At 48.1% G+C, this 18,804-nt stretch overlaps 1 protein-coding gene across 1 annotated transcript; it reads left to right on the top strand.

Moving 5' to 3' along the window:
• The first annotated feature begins 1,696 nt into the window (after positions 1-1,696).
• Positions 1,697-14,474, top strand: Dusp3 (dual specificity phosphatase 3). Its single transcript, XM_051158732.1, has 3 exons — positions 1,697-1,897; positions 4,865-5,091; positions 13,937-14,474. The coding sequence occupies exons 1-3, from the start codon at positions 1,773-1,775 to the stop codon at positions 14,140-14,142; spliced, it is 558 nt and encodes a 185-aa protein (XP_051014689.1). The 5' UTR covers positions 1,697-1,772; the 3' UTR covers positions 14,143-14,474.
• Positions 14,475-18,804: the final 4,330 nt, after the last annotated feature.

The following is an 18,804-nucleotide window of genomic DNA, read 5'->3' as shown; positions in this document are numbered from 1 at the left end:
GAGGTCCCTGGCTAGACAGGCGGGGACTCAGGATTCCAGCCCTCATGATGCCCTTCAGGAGCTCTGAGCTAAGAAGCCATAGTTTCCTGCAAGGTTTCCTTGAAGATTTGAGACCATAAGCTTTTCTGGGTGAGTTAGTGTAACAAGGGTTGGGGGGGGGGGGGGGGGGGGGGGGGGGGGGGGGGGTGGGGACGGCAAATGCTTGTAATACCTGCACTCTGGAAACTCTGGAGGCAGGAGGATTGAGTTCAAAATTATCTTTGTTAAATAGAAAGTGCAAACTAAGCCTGGGCCACGTGAGACCCCCACAGACACACCTCAAAAAAAAAAAAAAAAAGTATGAAATAAAACAACAATGTGAAAGAAAAAAATTCTTAGTAAGTGGCAAAGTGAGACTTGGGATATGGATTCCAGAGACTGTGTTTGCCCCTTTGCAGTTAGGCACCCTGCCATTGATTTAGTACCTGGAGAGATGCTTTGATTAAAATGAGATGAGATACCGTGCCCTTTGCCCTCGTGGAAGCTCTGGAGAGGATCAGCTACTGACACCGTGTGGCTCCCAGTGGGATGGCAGCGGCTCTAGCTGTGAAGGAAGGGTGACTAGCCATGGGGCACTAGCCCCGGGCACAAACTCAGTGAGTGCTCGGCACATTCACAGAGAAGTGTTTCTACTGTCGCTGTGCTTGTCTGTTCAGCGCCGGGGACTGAATTAGTGTTTCTTTCTGCGTGTTAGGCTCCTTATCAGCCCAGGGACCTCATACTCAGCCCCTGGAATGTTTCTGGAGTCTTTCTAGCAATCCTTAGAAGCCAGGTGTTGCATATTCTTTACTGCAATGTTTGGGACAGAAGTGTATGTGTATATATATATATATACACATATATATATTTTCTCCCCCCATGGGATGGATCGAAGTCTAAACATGAAATCCATTAATGCTTCACATATAAATATATCCTGAGTATAATTTTATACAGTAATTTTGAGTGCACCTGTGTTTTGACTGTCATCTGTCACTGGTCAGGTGTGAGAAGTTTCCACTTGCATTGTGTTTACACTCGAAAGTTACAGACTTGTAAACACTTCGGATATTCAAAATTATAGTTGCTCAAATTATTATCCTGACACCGTAACACCTTCCTCTCTTCCATTCGCCAGCAAACAGGCTAAGATTAAGTAATGCCTCGAGGTCAGAGTGCCAAACCTGGCAGCCTATAGCCACAGCTTTAAAAAAGCTCAATGCTGAAACAAGTGTCCCAGAGTAGGGCTTCTCCCTGTGACCTTGGATAAAGATCCATCTCCTGGGATGGGCAAGTTGTGCCTTGGTTCAGCAGGCGTGGGCTGGGAAGATGTGTTCAGACATTTGTGTGTTTGGGATGAGGGAATGGATGCCCCCACGCTGCAGGTACGCAGCGAGAAGGGTTCACAGGAAACCCCACGGATGCCCGTTATCCTGAAAGAGCGACACCAGGTGCAGGTGTCTTGCGTTGGGTTCAGTAAAGAAAGTGCCTGAACACCCTTGCCTTAGCCTGAGTGAGTGCGGACCAGTGACACAGGAGTGACGACATCTCAGCCAGGGACGCGCCCCCGGAACACAGTCACGCGTGTCCTCGGCGCTGCGGAGCGCTACGCCGCACGGCGCCGGCAGCTTCCCGCACCCAGTGGGCCCGCCTCCGGGGCGGGGATGGGCGGCTCCGGGTTGGGCAACCCCGCCCCGCTGACCCGGCTTCTCCCCTCGCTCGCTCCTGCCCGGCGTGCAGGGCCCGCCGCCGCCATGTCTGGCCCGTTCGAGCTCTCGGTGCAAGATCTTAACGACCTGCTCTCAGACGGCTGCGGCTGCTACAGCCTCCCGAGCCAGCCCTGCAACGAGGTCATCCCGAGGGTCTACGTGGGCAACGCGTGAGTCTCCGGGAGGGCCAAATCCGGATCTGTTCCTCGGGCGCCCCGCCCACTCGGGGGCTGGAGTGGGGTCCAAGGGCTTGATCGAGGTGGGGTTGGGGAGACCCTGGGCGTGGTCACCGACCTGATAGCAATAGCGGGGGGACTGGGGACTGACGCTGGAGTCGTCGCCCACTCCCCCGCGCGTGAAGCCGAGGAGCTGGACCCCGCATGCGCTGAGACCCGAAGGTGCCCGGCCCTGCCCTTGGCCACCTCCCGCTCCGGCTTTGGCTTGGGCGGGGATGAGGCCACCACGTTCTCTTAACAGGTGGCAGGGCTGCCTCTTGGCCGTTCATCATGTGACAGCTGCCTAGTTCTGCAGTGAGGTCACCGTGGAATGTCTGCCTTCGTTGCCATGGCAATGGGATGACGTTTCGATCCGGGTGTGGAGCTTTTCTTGTCCGTGTCAGGAAATCTAAATACCCTAAAATACCCTAAAAGGGGAAGTAGCAGGGCCAAGGCTTTTCCTGGCCCCTCCAGATAGGGTTTGACTTAGATGGGATAAATCAAAATGATAAAGTCCGTAGAAGACTTGAGCCATCTGAAAATTCCTCCTAATCGCACCACCAGGAAATGTGTGTATTATTGATCTCTTATGCATCCTTATACTTTTTTTTTTTTTTTTTTTTTGAGACAAGAGTTCTCTGTGTAGCCTTGGCTGCCCTGGACTCGCTCTGAAGACCAGGCTGACCACGAACTCACAGAGATCCACTTGTCTCTGCCCCCTTGAGTGCATTAAAATTTTTTTCTTTTTTTAGTCATGCTATTAATAAGAATTTCTCAACAGTGGGAAAGAACCAGTATTAACACCGAAAGAAAGGCTGGCATGACCCACATTGGGGGAGGGCCCACATTGGAAGTTCATGAGTATGAAGGCCCATTTATGAAAGCCCTAACTAAGCTCTTTGGGTCCAGTTCAAGAACTGCTTGTCAACCCTAATACCCAAATCCACTAATAACCAAATCCTCTGTTTTTGCGCAATAGGAAGTGGTGGTCTGGGGCCGTTCGTTGAAGGGTAGTGAGGACCTTTCAGTGTCTTACAATTGTGTTTGCTGTCCTGCACCTGGGTCCTGATGCTTAACCTGCCTTGCGTGGAACCGGAGGGAGTTCACGTGGCAGGTCCCCAACACCCGGGGACCAGTTGCATGCACTGCATCACTCATTCCTCTATGGAGCACCTACTATGTGTCAAACACTATTATGACGTTCATCCGTCGTTATGGTGATGGCGGTGATAACGGTGCATCTGTTGGATTGGCGTTAGAGAATTGAGACGTGTGGGCACATTAGTCTGTGTTCTGTCCGCGTGGCTGTACAGTCTTGCTCAGTATACTGAGCAGGAGTGCCTAAACAGGCTCACAGAGTCAGGCCCCTAGCTCAGTCAGTCACTGCATAGTCCTAGGGAACCTCTCCCAGCCCTCCCTACCCCAGCTACCCAGGAAGCCAGGGGGTGCAGGGGCTTGGCAGCCTCAGGAGCCTGCTTGCTGGGGGACAGTTTGTTGCCTTTGTCTGTGGTGGCTTCTCTAGGCTGCCACGGAAAACACATCCTTTGCCCTCTATGCAAATCTGACCTTGACATGGGGGCTGCTCAGCCAGGAGGATCGGCTGCCTACCTAGTGGGAAGAATTGTGCTTCCTCACGCATCCAGAACTCCTGGACCAAAGGGCTTCAGCCACATCTCAGGGCAGTGAGGGAGCTGTGTTTCTGACCTCTGGGTTTTTTATAGGTGGTGTGGGCATGAGAGGAGGGGGAGGTAGGAGGGCAGAACACGGCGGACTGGCTAGAGGCAGCTTTCCTCCTAGCTCTGGCTCAGCAGCCCATGTGAGCAGACGCGCATCTGCGCATCCCCCTGCCTGTCCTGCAGAGTTTTAAGATCTGCCCTGTCTTTCGGGCTGCCATGACAGGCGGATGGGACCATGCGGGAGACGCTGCTTTGTAAAGTACAAACTGATGTTTATATTGGGGTGTTGCGAGGGGAAGTGAAGGGCCTCTTTGACCATCCAGTCGAGGTCTCTTCTAGCTCCCATCATTTTGGGGGAGGGGCTACTTAAGTGCTAAGACATTCCAGAGACTCTCAGAAGTGTAGCTAATAGAATGTGGCAGGGCTGATCCCTCGGGGAACCTAACCTGTGACAGTTTTGTTTTTCACTCATCGTTGTGCACTTACTCAGTACCTACCACGCACAGGCACCACAGCGGGCACTAAGGGGACAGGCCACTCAAGGGACTCACAGCTCTGAACAAGTAAAGCATGGCCCTGCCTTGGGATCTAGACACCACAGAACAGGCACCTCCAATACTCAGGGCTTATCCCCATTCTACAGAGAGGAAAACAGAGGCACAGAGAGCTTAAGTGGTTTGCTTTAAAGTTGCCTCGTAAATGGCAGGGCTGGATTCAAACCCAGACATTCTGACCAGGTTGGCCTCGAACTCAGAGATTCCCCCTACCTCTGCCTCCCTGAGTGCTGGGATGAAAGGCATGCGCCACCACACCCGGCTTGTTTCGGTTGTTTGAATCTGGGTCTTACCATGTAAACTCAGGCTGGCCTTAAACTCATGATCCTTCTCCCATGGCCTCCTGACTGCTAGGATTACGGGTGTGTGTTACCATGCCCGACTCTATAGCTTGTTGCACTGGAAGGAGCTGGAGAAATCCCGCACAGGGCTCTACAAGATGAGAGGCAAATCTACACAGAAGCTGGGGAAGAGTAGTAGAGGGAACAGCATGGCCACGGACCCACAAGTCTATTTGGGGAAGCTGCGGGTAACTGGATCTGGCTGGGGTGAGGGGAGAGGTCATGGGATGAGGCAGGAGCCACGGGGGATAGCCATGACAGGCTCCTTACTTTGGCAAGAGAGTCAGATCTTTCTCATCTTCCTCACTGGGGAGCCACCTCACTTCATTTCTGGCAATGCCTCCCATCCAGGTCTGTGGCTCAGGACATCTCTCAGCTGCAAAAACTGGGCATCACCCACGTCCTGAATGCTGCCGAGGGCAGGTCCTTCATGCACGTCAACACGGATGCCAACTTTTACAAGGATTCCGGCATCACCTACCTGGGCATCAAGGCCAATGATACACAGGAGTTCAACCTCAGCGCTTACTTTGAAAGAGCTGCAGACTTCATTGACCAGGCCTTGGCTCATAACAATGGTAAGGGGCCTACAGCCAGGCCCCGGAGGGGGGAGGGTTGTGGGGGTGTGTGTGTGGGAGGGGAGGAAGTGTCTTGGGCTTGGGCTAGCCTAGAAAGCAGAGCTCAGCAGGTCCAGCTTTGGTCACTCTGTTTCCTGTCCCCTGTGGTGATGTTTGAAGATTTAAGACTCTCTGGCTGGCAGCTCAAGTGGCCCTCACCTGATACATGCAGTTCAACTCCTTCGCACAGTGGCAGCACCAGGGTCCTTGTCTTTACTTTGACTTGGGCAGAGAGAGGTTTCCAGCCACCTGCCTCCCAACTCAGACACCTGTGATAATAGCAAAGCCTTGCTAATGGCCAGGATAAGAAGTCCTGGAGTAAAGCAACACAGGATAGTTGACTCAAGTAGCTCAGTGAATTCAGTCATCACAGCTTAGATTAGTACCACATACGGCATGACTAGAGTGACTGAGAGACCAGCTTGAAGGAGCAAAGACTTTTCTTTTCCTTGGTCAGGGGTTTCGGTCATTGGGGAGCTGGTCTCGTGCACACAGACGAAACATCAGGACAGTGGAGTGTGTGCAAGAGGAGGCCCTTTACCTCATGGCAGACAGGGCACGTGGAAAGACAGAGTGGGGAAGGGATTGTGGATCAACTGTTCCCTTCAGACAGAAACCCCCTGGGACCCGCTTCCTCCAAAGAGGCCACACTTGAAAGTTTCCAGAAACCTTCCAAAACCTCCACCAACTAGGGATTAAGTGTTCTACATGTGAGCTCATGGGGGCCATTGCATAGAGCCTGTGTCTTATGTCTGTGCCTGTAGACAAAGTATAACAATATTTCAGACATACAGAACACAGCAGTTAGGTAGCTATGTTTCTTTCCCTTTGATTTAGTGTCCTCATTTGCATATGTGCATGTGTATATACCGGAAAGTGAGTGAGCACACGTATGCACATGCACACACATGTATACACATGCAAACGCACACAGGCACGTGTGCCAAGGAGTGCCCAGGAGTGGGGGTAGCCTCGGTTTGTCTAGAAGACAGAGCAGTCACTTGTTTCTGAGAGGACCTAAGGAGATTGTATGGAGGAGGTATTGTGTGGGCTGGGCTTGGTTGCATGGTTGGGCTCTGTGCCCTGGTTGTAACTGAGCATGCTCCCAGTGGGAAGTGGGAGGGTGGCTGCCCTGCAGAAGGTCTCACTTTCTGGTGGGATCAGGACAAGCCTCACTGGGGATTTTAGGTAATAGCTAGAGAGAGAAAGGCTGGATAGTGGGGGGGTGGGGGGGAGGGGTGTGTGTGCATGTGCTCCCATCTCCTGATGTAGGAGGATCTGGGGAAATAGAGGGGTATTTGGTGGGTAAGGTGACAGGTGCAGAGGAGATGTTGTTAATTCTGGGTCAGCAGTTTCCTTCTAAATAACACCTGTGGGGAGGTGTGGGCGGTTGTCATTCACTCAGCCACAGAAGGGTGCCCAGTGGACACTGCAAATGGCAGAGCATCCAAAACCCAGAGCCACAGTCCTGGCACTGGAAGAACTCACCCTTCAGAAGGAAAGTGGCTCTGTATGCAGGTGCTTGGGGCCCGTGGGGCGGGGGGACTCCCAGTACTGGGTGGTGTTTATCGAATGCTCTTGTGTGCCAGGCACTAGCCTAGGGCTTTGTCTCTGGCTCTGATTTGTTTTGCTTTCGAGACAAGAGTCTTGCTGTGTATCCCTGGCAATCTTAGAACTCCACTGCGTAGCCCAGGCTGGGGGCAGGGGGTAGGCAGCACCCCTTCACTTCAGAGACTAGACTCCAGTCTGCGAATGATGACAGGTCTGAGTGGTGTTTCAGGAAGATTTTCCAGCTGCCACCAGGCGGGGCGTGGATTGGCAAGGGTGGGGGGTGAGCTGGGGAGGTACAAGCAGAATGTGAGTTAAATACTCTGTGCGGGGAGCAGGTGGCTGAGGTAGGAAGCGGGGCTTTTGCCCGTGGGGGTCGGGCTCACCTCAAAGTGAAGGGATTTTGTCCTCCCGTCATTGCTTTCCTTGCCCCCTAGGAATTCTGAGTTTACCTTTCCCTGGTGATGAAGGAGTGAGACAGACAGGAACAGACTTTGTGAGTGTGGCAGTGGGAACAGCTGGTAGTCTGCAGGAAGGTGGGCAGGAAAGGGTGCATGCTGCAGTCTGAGACAGCATGGAATGCAGGGAGAGAGGAGAGGAAGGGATAACAGGGCATTTTGGGGGAACCACAAGAGGGCATTTGGGCATGTGTGTGTGCGCGTGCGCGCGTGTGTGTGTTGTTTGTGTTTGTATTGGAAATACATTCCCTTAAAAATACCTATTTACCTATCTATTTATATGAGTACATGTGTGTGCCTTCATGAGGTTATGTGCACCACATGTGTGCAGGAGCCCTAGGAGGCCAGAAGAGGGCATCTGATTTCATGACACTGGAGTTACAGGTGGTTGTGAGCCACCTGACATGTTTGCTGGGAACCAAACCCAGGTCCTATGCAAGAGCAGGGAGTGCTGTTAACTGCTAAGCCTTCTCTTCAGCCCTGAAACCCATTCTTTTAAAATGTGCTTTGCAGCGAACGATGTAATTGAATTCTGGAAAGTGCATATGTATTTAATGTGACAGTCATTAAAATCTGGCTTATGCAAACATCTGTGAAGCCATCACCACAACCAAGATAGTGAATGTGTCCAACCCCCACGTTTGTTTGTTTGTTTGTTTGGTTGGTTTTTCAAGGCAGGGTTTCTCTGTGTAGCCTTGGCTGTCCTGGACTCACTCTGTAGACCAGGCTGGCCTCGAACTCACAGCGATCCGCCTGCCTCTGCCTCCCAAGTGCTGGGATTAAAGGCATGCGCCGCCATGCCTGGCTAACCCCCACGTTTTTAATGTCCCTGTGCAACATCTCCTGTCCCTTCAACCTGCCATTCTCAAGCGCCTCTTGGTCTGTTTGCTGTCACTGCAGAGCTGTGTGAATTTTCCAAACTTTTATGTCAGAAGCGTTACAAAGCATGCACTTTTTTGGTGGGGGGCGGTCTGGTCCCTTTCACATAATTTGAGTTTTATCTATGCTATTAGATACCACTATAGTACATTCCATTTTTTTTTTTTTAAGATTTATTTATTTATTTATTTTATGTATGTGAGTGCTCTCTCTGCATGTACACCTGCAGGCCAGAAGAGGGCATCAGATAACATTATAGACGATTGTGAGCCACTGCGTGGTTGCTGGGAATTGAACTCAGAACTTTTCTGGAAGAGCAGACAGTGCTCGTAAACTGCTGAGCGATCTCTCCAGCCCACATCCTTTTTAAATTAAAAAAAAAAAAAAAAAATCTTATGTGTGTTGCTGTTTTGCCTGTGTGTATGTCTGTAAAGGTGCCAGAACCCCTGGAATTGGAGCTACAGACAGTTATGAGCTGCCATGTGGGTGCTTGAACCCCAGGACCTCTGCAAGAGCAGCCAGTACTCTTATCTGCTGAGCCATCTCTCCATCCCCAGAACCTTCTTCTTTAAAAACATGTTTTTATTTATTTGTCTGTGTGTGCATGTGTGCAGGTACCGTGGAGGCCTGAAGAGGGGCATGGACCTCCCTGGAGCTGAAGTTATAGGCAGCTGTGAGCTGCTAGCTGGTGTGGGTGTTAGGAACCAAACTTGGATTTAAAACAAACACTTTTAACTGCTGAGCCATCTCTCCAGTATAACAGGGATTTCTGGCTACTTATTTGGGTTCTTGTATCTTCCGCCCTTCTCCACCCGAATCCCTTCCAACAGCCCAACACTAGGTAGGCAAGAAGGAAGGTTAGAAGGGAAAGGGGGTATAGACTACTTCCTGCTGGTTAGGGGCATTGAGTTCCTTGGGGGCAAAGTTGATCTTTGTCGACAGGACATCTCTTTGTGATCAGCCACTTGACAAGCTGCAGCAGCAGGGGGAGCAGCCCCCAAGCCCTTTTGGGGCTCTGGCATTTATGAGAATCGCCAGAATTCCAAATGTAAACTGTCCTCAGCTGGCAAAAATCACACTGTCCTAGATCATGAGACAAATCATAGTCAGCTGCTGTGGACAGTCTGAACCAGTCCCATATCCCACACCCATATTACCAACATAACTGGGTTTTTAAAGAAACCAAATTCTCGGGCTGGAGAGATAGCTCAGAGGTTAAGAGCACTGGATGCTCTTCCAAAGGTCCTGAGTTCAATTCCCAGCAACCACATGGTGGCTCACAACCACCTGTAATGAGATCTGGTGTCCAGAAACACAGGCAGGCAGAACACTGTATACATAATAAATAAATAAATTTTAAAAAAAAGAATTAAAAAAAAAAAAAAGAAACCAAATTCTCACTATACACCAGTGTCCTTTTTAATTTCTTGACAAGTATTACATTGGATGGACACGCAGAGCATATCCTGTTTAGCTAATTATGTACATTGTTTCAGTCTAAGACAGAGTTATGCTCTATAGACTAAGCCAGCCTCAAACTTGCCATCCCCCTGCCTCCCAGCATTACAGGCGTGTGGCACCATACCTGGTTTCATGGTTTGCTCCTGACTAAAGGATACATTTCATATAGGGAGGCTCCATGTCACAATTTACAGAGTTCAGTGAAGGACGCACGCCCATGTACCAACCCCCAAATCAAGAAACAAAACACAACTAGCACCCCAGAAGGCGCGCTCCATGTCTCCTCCCATCTCTGTACCTACCCATACTCCCAGGTGACCACTGTTCAGGCTTCTAACAACATGTTAGTTGGGCGTCTTTTCTGCGCTGTGGAACCACACTACATTTGTGTGCTTTATACATGGTCCACATTAGTCTGTTTTTTCTTAGATTGTTTTGTTTGTTTGTTTGTTTGTATGTGGTGTGTGTGTGTGTGTGTGTGTGTGTGTGTGTGTTCACATGCATGTGCAAGCATGCCACAGCGTATGGATGGACATCAGAGTACAATGTGCAAGGTTCAGTTCTTTTCTCCAGTCATGTGGGTTCCAGGCACTGAACTCGGGTCATTATGTTTGGCAGCAAGTGCCTTTACCCGCTGAGCCATATTCTATTTCTTTTTGAGGCAGAGTCTCGTTCTGTAGCCCAAACTGGCACTGAACTTCCAGTGACTCTCCTGCCTCAGCTTCTTAGAGTATTGGAATGACAGGTGTGTACCATGTGGATTTGGAGTAGGAATTCAAGTCATCACCCTACCGTCAAGCACCTCTACTCACCGAGCCCCCTCTGTTAAAGTTGTTTTTATAAAATTGTGTTTGTTTCTCTCTTTCTCTCATACCCCAGCCAACATCAAAATAATTCTATTATATTGGTTTATAAAGATTTACAGCACAATCCTGAGTAGTAATTTACTCATTCTTTTTAAAAAATAAGTTATTCAGATTACATCCAATTGTTATCCCCTCACTCGTATCTTCCCGTTCCCCCCTCCTTCCCTCTTTCACCCTCTTCCCCTCCCCTAGGTCTGTGACAGAAGGGGACCTCCTCCCCCACCATATGATCACAGCCTATCAGGTCTCATCTGGATAGCCTGCTTCCCCTTCCTCTAAGTGCCACTAGGCCTCCCCACCAAGGGGAAGTGGACAAATAGGGGGCACCAGAGTTCATGTCAGAATCAGTCCCCGCTCTCCACACAACTGTGGAGAATACGCTGTCCATTGGCCAGATCTGAATAGGGGTCTAGGTTTACTGCAGGCATCGTCCTTGGTTGGTACAGCAGTTTGTGCATGCTGCTCTGGGTCCAGATCTGCCAGCCTTGATGATCTTCTTGTGGGGTTCCTGGACCCTCTGGGTCCTTCTATCTCCCCATTCTCCATACCTCTCTCACCTGGAGTCCCAATAGCAAGTCTCAACATCTGTCTCAATCCCCTGTTGAGTGAAGACTCTCAGAGGACATTCATGTTGGGCTAATATCCAATTATAAGTGAGTATATACCATGTGTATCTTTCTGGGCCTGGGTTATCTCACTCAGGATGATCATTTCTAGTTCCACCCATTTGCCTAAAAATTTTAAGATTTCCTTGTTTTTAATAGCTGAGCAGTATTCCATAGTGTAAATGTACCACAGTTTCTTTATCCATTCTTCAACTGAGGGACATCTAGGTTGTTTCCAGGTTCTGGCTATTACGAATAAGGCTGCTATGAACATAGTTGAGCAAATGTCCTTTTTGTGTGGTGGGGCACCTTTCAGGTATATTCCAAGGAATGGAATAGCTGGGTCTGAAGTAACCCTATTCCCAATTTTCTGAGAAAGTGCCAGCTTGATTCCCAAAGTGGTTGTATAAGTTTGCACTCCCACCAGCAATGAAGGAGTGTTCCCTTTTCTCCATATCCTTGCCAGCATGTGCTGTCACTTGAGGTTTTTATCTTAGCCATTCTGATGTGTGTAAGATGAAATCTCAGAGTCATTTTGATTTGTATTTCTCTGATGACTAAGGATGTTGAGCATTTCTTTTAAGTGTTTCTCAGCCATTTAGTATTCCTCTGTTGAGAATTCTGAACCCCATTTCTTAATTGGGTTATTTGGTTTGGTGGTATTTAATTTCTTGAGTTCTTTATATATTTTAGATATTAGTCCTTTGTCAGATGTAGAGTTGGTGAAGATCTTCTCCCAGTCTGTAAGCTGTCACTTTGTTTTGTTGACAGTGTTTTCTTCCTTATAGATGCTTCTCAGCCTCATGAGGTTTCATTTATTGTTGACCTTAAGGACTGGGCTGTTGGAGTTCTGTTCAGGAAGTTTTCTCCTGTGCCAATGAGTTCAAGGCTCTCCCTCACTTTTTCTTCTAACAAATTTAGTGTATCTGGTTTTATGTTGAGGTCCTTTTAATCCACTTGGACTTGAGTTTTGTGCATGGTGATAAATATGGGTCTACCTGCATTTTTCTACATGTAGACATCCTCTAAGACCAGCACCATTTGTTGAAGAGGCTATCATTTTTCCATTGAATAGATTTGGCTTCTTTGTCAAAAATCAAGTGCCCATAAGGTGTATGGGTTTATTTCTGGGTCTTTGATTCAATTCCATTGATCAACCAGCCTATTGCTATGCCAGTACCATACTGTTTTAATTACTGTTGCTCTATAGTACAGCTTGAGATCAAGGATAGAGATTCCTCTGGAGGATCTTTTATTGTACAGGATTGTTTTAGATATTCTGGGTTTTTTTTCCATATGCAGTTGATAATTGATCTTTCAAGTTCTTTTTTAAAATTGTATAGGTATTTTGATGGGGATTGCATTGAATCTGTAAATTGCTTTTGGTAAGATGGCCATTTTTACTATGTTAATTCTCCTGATCCACAAACAAGGAAGATCTTTCCATCTTCTGATATCATCTTCAATTTCCTTCTTTAGAGACTTGAAGTTTTTTTTCATACAAATCTTTCACTTGCTTGGTTAGAGTTACATCTATATACTTTATATTACTTGTGGCTATCATGAAGGGTGTAGTTTCCCTAATTTCTTTCTCAATATGATTGTCATTTGTATACAGGAGGGCTACTGACTTTTTTGAGTTGATTTTGTATCCAGCCACTTAACTGAAGGTGCTTATCAGCTGTAGGAGTTCCCTGGTGGAATTTTGGGGGTCACTTATGTACACTATCATATCTTCTGCGAATAGGGATAATTTGACTTCCTCCTTTCCCATGTGGATCCCCTTGATCTCCTTTTGTTGTCTTATTGCTCTTGCTAGAACTTTAAGGACTATGTTGAAGAGATATGAAGAGAGTGGGCAGCCTTGTTTAGTCCCTGATTTTAGTGGAATTTCCTTGAGTTTCTCTTCATTTAATATGATGTTGGCTACTGGTTTGCTGTATAAAGCCTTTATTATGTTTAAGAACGTACCTTGTATCCCTGATCTCTACAAGACTTTAAACATGAATAGGTGTTGGATTTTGTCAAATGCTTTTTTGGCATCTAAGGAAATGATCGTGTGGGTTTTTTTTTTTTTTTTTCTTTCAGTTTGTTTATATGGTGGGTTACATTGATGGATTTCCATATACTGAACCACTCCTGCAGGCCTAGGATGAAGCCTATTTGGTCATGAGGACTTTGATGTGTTCTTGGGCTAATTTACTGTGTTCTTAACCCCCTAAATTAATCTGCCTTCCTCCGAGTGTAAATCCCAGAGATACTTGCATTTTGTGGCTTTCCTTCTCCAGGACCTCTCTCCTCATCTCTCCTGGACCTCTGCCCATAGTTCAATTCCCTACTCCTTTCTCTAACTCCTCCCCCACTGGAGGGCAGGAAGTCCAGCCCTGTTCTCTCCTCTGCTCAGCGATTGGCTGTGAGCTGCTTTATTAGCATATCAGGGGACAGTTGGGGGGATCCCTGTTGCACAAGATTGATGCAGGAGATTCTCAAAAAAAAAAAGGATTGCAACCAGATATGGGGGTGGTGGTACAGAAATCAGCACTTGAATTACATAATAACCTTATGCCTACACTTCTCACTGGCCCTACCTAGATCATTAATTAAAAAACAAAACAAAACAAAAAAACCCAAAACACTTATGTACCCATTCTGTTGTTGATAGTCTTGGGAATTTCCACCTGGCAGGGGGCCACTATAAATAGTGCTGCTTACAAACACTGAGGTCCTTGTCTCAGTGAGTGGATGTTGCCTGTCTCCATGGTGGAGGGCCTCTTCACAGCCTGCCTTCCCTTAGTGACACAGAAGCGTCCTGGTTGTTTCACATCTGTCCCTGATCAACACTGGGTCCTTCATTCTTACTATTTTGGCCCTTCTGGGTGGGATGCAACTGCATGGCAGCACGCTCTGCTTGCTGTGTGGAAGCGTTTGAGTGCTAACAGTAAGGTTGGGCTTCCCTCCCCAGTTTCCACGGCTTTCCTGTTTCTTGCAGGCCGGGTGCTCGTCCACTGCCGTGAGGGCTACAGCCGCTCCCCAACGCTAGTCATCGCCTACCTCATGATGCGGCAGAAGATGGACGTCAAGTCTGCTCTGAGCACCGTGAGGCAGAATCGTGAGATCGGCCCCAATGATGGGTTCCTGGCCCAACTCTGCCAACTCAACGACAGACTCGTCAAGGAGGGGAAGGTGAAGCTCTAGGATGCCCTCAGAGGTCTCACCGGGAGGCCCTGGCCGCCATGCTTAGGAAACACAGTGTACCCTGCTCCCAGCATCACAAGACACTTGCCCACGTCCGTCCCATTGTGGTCCTGGGCCACTCCACCCTTAGGGAGCACATTGATGAAGCTTGCTGAGGAGGTCGTCTGTCCTTGTCCCTTGGCTGTCCTTTCCTCTATGTCCTCTCCCTGAGGTAGGAGCTTAGGGAGGACCTCTGTGGCATAGAACCATCTCAGTGACCCAGGGTAGAAGGCCTTGTGAGGGTGTAAGGCCCAAGCCACTCACAGGCACTCCCATGACCCCCCTCCTCTTCCTGAGTGGTCCAGCACCACGAACCTGGTAAAGGAACTGTGCAAAGGCAGGTTCTGGTCTTCCCATGTCTGTTGCTGGTCCTCACAGCCAGCCACACCCTGTTTAGGCAGAGGCATGGCATGTGTTCTGAAGTGGAGTGGACATAGGTTATTAGCGGTTGAATTTCTTTAAAAAAAAAAAAAAAGCTGAGTTTTTATTATTTCTTAGAATTAAAGACACTGCATAGGGGCCCTTGAGTAGGCAAATTATTTTTTTCCCCCCACCCCCAGAGAGCTCTCCTGATTCTTTGGAATGTTTAAAATGTGCCTCTTTGGAGAGCTCATGCTCCAAATCTGCTGCTTCGGAGCCTTCCCTGTGGCTGGCTCTGTTCCTTTGCTTGTTAGAAGAGCAACGCCTTGGGCAGGGTTTTGTTTATCTTTTTTAGAAGACAGGGTGTTGAGGTCCAGCCTTAAAAAAAAAAGCAAAAAACAAAAAAAACAAACCTCGATTTGGAGAATTGCAAGGGTTTTATCCCGAATTATAGTGTCTGCGAGCCCAAGCCGTTGTACTAACTGCTCTTAGTCCTGGTTGTCATTCTAAGAATAGAAGGAGGAAGTTGGCCAATTACAGCTCATGTTTGTGGGTGTGTGCATGGGTGTGTGTGTGTGTGTGTGTGTGTGTGTGTGTGTGTGTGTGTGTGTGTTGGGGGTGCCTGTCCCCTTGGGGACAGAAGGAAAATGAAGGGGCCTTGTGTTTACCCTGCCCATTTACGGGTAGCTCTGATGGGTTCCATGGTGTCTGTGCAGGAGCTTGGTGTGACTCACTGAGCAGAAATGAAATGTGATGTATCATCCAGATGGACCCCTCTTTTATTGGAGAGAGAGCAAACAAAGAAATGACCATTTAAAGGACTCCCTAAGGACGGTTTTGAAACACGACAGACCTTGTGTGTGTGTGTGTGTGTGTGTGTGTGTGTGTGTGTGTGTGTGTGTACACATTTGCCAGAGATCGAACGCAGTCTTTCTTAGGACTTTATGTTCTTGTTATTTGTGTCTCTCCGGGGTCACACAGAACAGAGAGGTGGCACTTAGCCATCACCCCAGCACCTGGCACAGAGGCGTCTCATAAAAATCTGTTTTATGAGAACTGGAGCGGTTTAAGGGCCCAGTGTATATAGAGTGTTGTCGTGGGGCACCCAGACCCCAGCAGCCTGTGTGCCTGCCTGGAGGACGCCTAACAGGAGTTTGCAGAGCAGTCTGACTTGGAGGGAGAGAAATATCAGGGACTTTTTGTTGAATGTTTCAAATTCAGCTTTAAATGTAAGAGTCATCAGTGTTAACAGTTATGGTGAGGAATGTGCCTTTTACAGAGCTGCTGAGCAGCATCTGACAAAAGCCAGGAGAAGCAGACCCATCTTAGGGTGTCCCTCCTGGGGTAAAGACCCCTGAGCATAGCAGGAGCAGAGCTGTGCAGTCTGGATGGTCATTGTCCCTTGTTCTGTGTGACCACCGCAGCCCTGGACATGTGGGAACTGTCATCTTTTCTCTAGGATGAAATGGCCATAGCCAAACAGTGTACCTTACCCCATAGTTTTCAAATGGCTTTCTTTGCTTGATCTAACTTGCATTTCATAACAATCCTATAAAGTTGCCAGAACTTATTCACATGTTATTATGAGAGGGGAAAAAGAGAAAAGAAAAAGAAAACAAAAACTCATCTGGGCTAGCAGGGCATGCTGACACTTGTCTACAGTCCCGGCTCATGGGAAGCAAAGACCGGAGGATCACTGCAAGTTCAAGGACAATGTGGTCTATATGATGAGACTCCAGCCAGGGCTTCAATAGCAAGATCCTGCTTTTTTTTTTTTTTTTTGGTTTTAGGTTTTTGGATTTCAAGACAAGGTTTCTCTGTATAGCCCTGGCTGTCCAGGAACTCATTCTGTAGACCAGGCTGGCCTTGAACTCAGAGATCCAGCTGCCTCTGCCTCTGAGGGTTGGGACTAAAGGCGTGTGCCACCACTACCCAGCTAAAATTCTCTTTTTTTAAAACAAACAAACAAAAAATCAAGATATTTAAGAATTTCCCAGCTCTTTAAAGCTACGTGGGAGTAGTTTAGAGCCAGCTGCTTAAGCGAGCTGGGCTGCACTTGGCTTTATTGGCCCAGAAACCAGCCCCCAGGGGTATCCAAGTGGCCTGAACATGTTTTTGAGCCATCTCCGGAGAAAGAAGTGAAAACTGTGAATCCCCCAGTCAGTTAGGACTCAGCCTCTCTTTGTCCAGATGACATGTGGTGATGACTGTGCGTCTAGAAGAGGCTGGGCCTCTTCCTCCTGCCTCATCTGGGTGACCACCTGACTGGGTGACAGGCCAGCCACAGCTTCCCCTGGAGGCTTCTTTGTGGGAACATGAAGAAAAGGGGCCTTTGGCAGAGTCCTGGCTTTCCTTTGGGGCTATCTGCTAAAAGTCTCTTGTCTGGCTTCACTTTCTGGTGTCCATAAGAGTTGCTCCTACGTCTTCAGGTAAAACACCAGTGAATTGTGAAAGAGCCACCACGTGCCCACCTGTGCGTGGGAGCCATTCCTGGGTAGTGTTCTGTCCCTGGAAAGTGATGAAATAGGAATTCAGGGTGTCCCTGCCTTTTCTCCAGACCCAATGAGATCACTTTCTTTGACTCATTAAAAACAAACAAACAAACAAATCCAGTAAAAATTACAATGTAAAATAGTTTCTCTTCTCAATCTTAAAGCAGTCTGTCTGCCCTTGCAGAGGCAGGTCCGTTTTCCCACCGTTCTACTACCTTGAGAACATAGACCAACACTTAACCAAAGGAGGGAACTCTTTGGCCCACACTAGGCTCTTTTGGCCTCCAGCACTGTAGGTTGCTTTAAGAATCCGGCACACTCCTTTAATCCCAGAGGCAGGTGGATCGCCGTGAGTTGGACGCCAGCCTGGTCTATAAAGTGAGTCCAGGACAGCCAAGGCTACACAAAGAGACCCTGTCTCAAAAAAAAAAAAAAAAAAAAAAAAAAAGGAATCCTCCCTTGGCCTTTAGCACTCTCACCCCCACTCCCCCACCTCCTCACCCCCTACCCCCCACCCCAGAAGTGAGCACGAGTAATGCAATGGCCAGCAGGTGGCAACGTAAAGGTTGGCACCTTTCCAGCCACAAGTTCATGTTAAGTTGCTCATAGTATTTAAGATGCTAAGTGTCTTAGTCAAAATAAGTACTGATCTTAAATATGAACAGAAGAGGTTTTCTCGCGGGAGATTTTCTTTTTCATAAAGGTGGCATCAGATGGTCCTTCCAGGTCAAGATCCCATCCTGATCGTAGATGGAGGGAATCTCAGGGCAGAGAGGATTGGACTGATGTTTAACGTGTGTCTCTCTTACCTCCGCCAGCTGCTAGGTAACTTGTAGAAGAGTGATTTACTGGACAGAAAATGGTCAGGAGGGAGCGGATGGTGGAGTGAGGCACCTGCCTAGCCTGGGCAAGGCCCTGAGTTCAATTCCTGCCGTTAGAGGGAAAAGGAAAGTTTAATGTCTGTTATATTGGTATAATGCCAGCGTTAACACACTATAAAATTGTAACCAAAATAAACATCTCTTACCTTACAAAGAGGTCTGTTTTGTGGGTGTTGGCTCTTTATGTTTGGTTTTTCTAACTCCTGTGGTGGTGCTGTTGTTGGGTTTGAGGTAGGAACTCAGGGTGCCCAGGCTGGCCTCAAATTTCATCTGTAGCCAAGGCTGGCCTCGAACTCCCGATTCCCTGTTTCTGCCTCTAGGTGCTAGGATTAGAAGCTAATGCTACCATACCAGTGCAGCCTTTTTCTAACATTTAAAAATACTCACCTAGGGGGCTGGAGAAATGGCTCTAGTTGAGAGTGCGTACTGCTCTTGTATGGGATCTGAATTCGGTTCTCAGCACCTGTCTTGCCTTGTCTATCTCAGTGTATCTAAATAGACAAGCGTTGCTTGCTTTTAGCTATGCACTACCTGCTCAGCCTTGAAAACATATACAAGAAAGTAAATAAAGCTTCTTCTGTAATTAACAAAACTAGTATCTAACAGGACTACAAGTAAGAGTTATAAGTGACTACTAACTTATATCTCCAACCATCCTGAGCAGTTTGTAATAGTTAGCTCTCATAAGATAGAACTTTACATCACTTTTTTTTTTTTTTGAGACAGGGTTTCTCTGTGTGGCCTTTGCTGTCCTGGACTCACTTTGTAGACCAGGCTGGCCTCGAACTCACAGTGATCTGCCTGCCTCTGCCTACCGAGTGCTGGGATTACAGGCATGCGCCACCACACCCAGCCTTACATCACATTTTTAAATGAGTTGCATATGTGTA

The sequence above is a fragment of the Acomys russatus genome, chromosome 16 (assembly GCF_903995435.1).
Source record: "Acomys russatus chromosome 16, mAcoRus1.1, whole genome shotgun sequence".
Taxonomy (NCBI): domain Eukaryota; kingdom Metazoa; phylum Chordata; class Mammalia; order Rodentia; family Muridae; genus Acomys; species Acomys russatus.
The sequence above is the reverse complement of the archived record's forward strand: the minus strand, read 5'-3'. Positions and strand labels throughout refer to the sequence as shown.

Coding starts and splice junctions, on each gene's coding strand:
- Dusp3 (XM_051158732.1), top strand. CDS start 1,773: ATGTCTGGCCCGTTCGAGCTCTCGGTGCAAGATCTTAACGACCTGCTC. Junction 1,898..4,864: donor AGGGTCTACGTGGGCAACGC/GTGAGTCTCCGG, acceptor CCTCCCATCCAG/GTCTGTGGCTCAGGACATCT. Junction 5,092..13,936: donor GGCCTTGGCTCATAACAATG/GTAAGGGGCCTA, acceptor TGTTTCTTGCAG/GCCGGGTGCTCGTCCACTGC.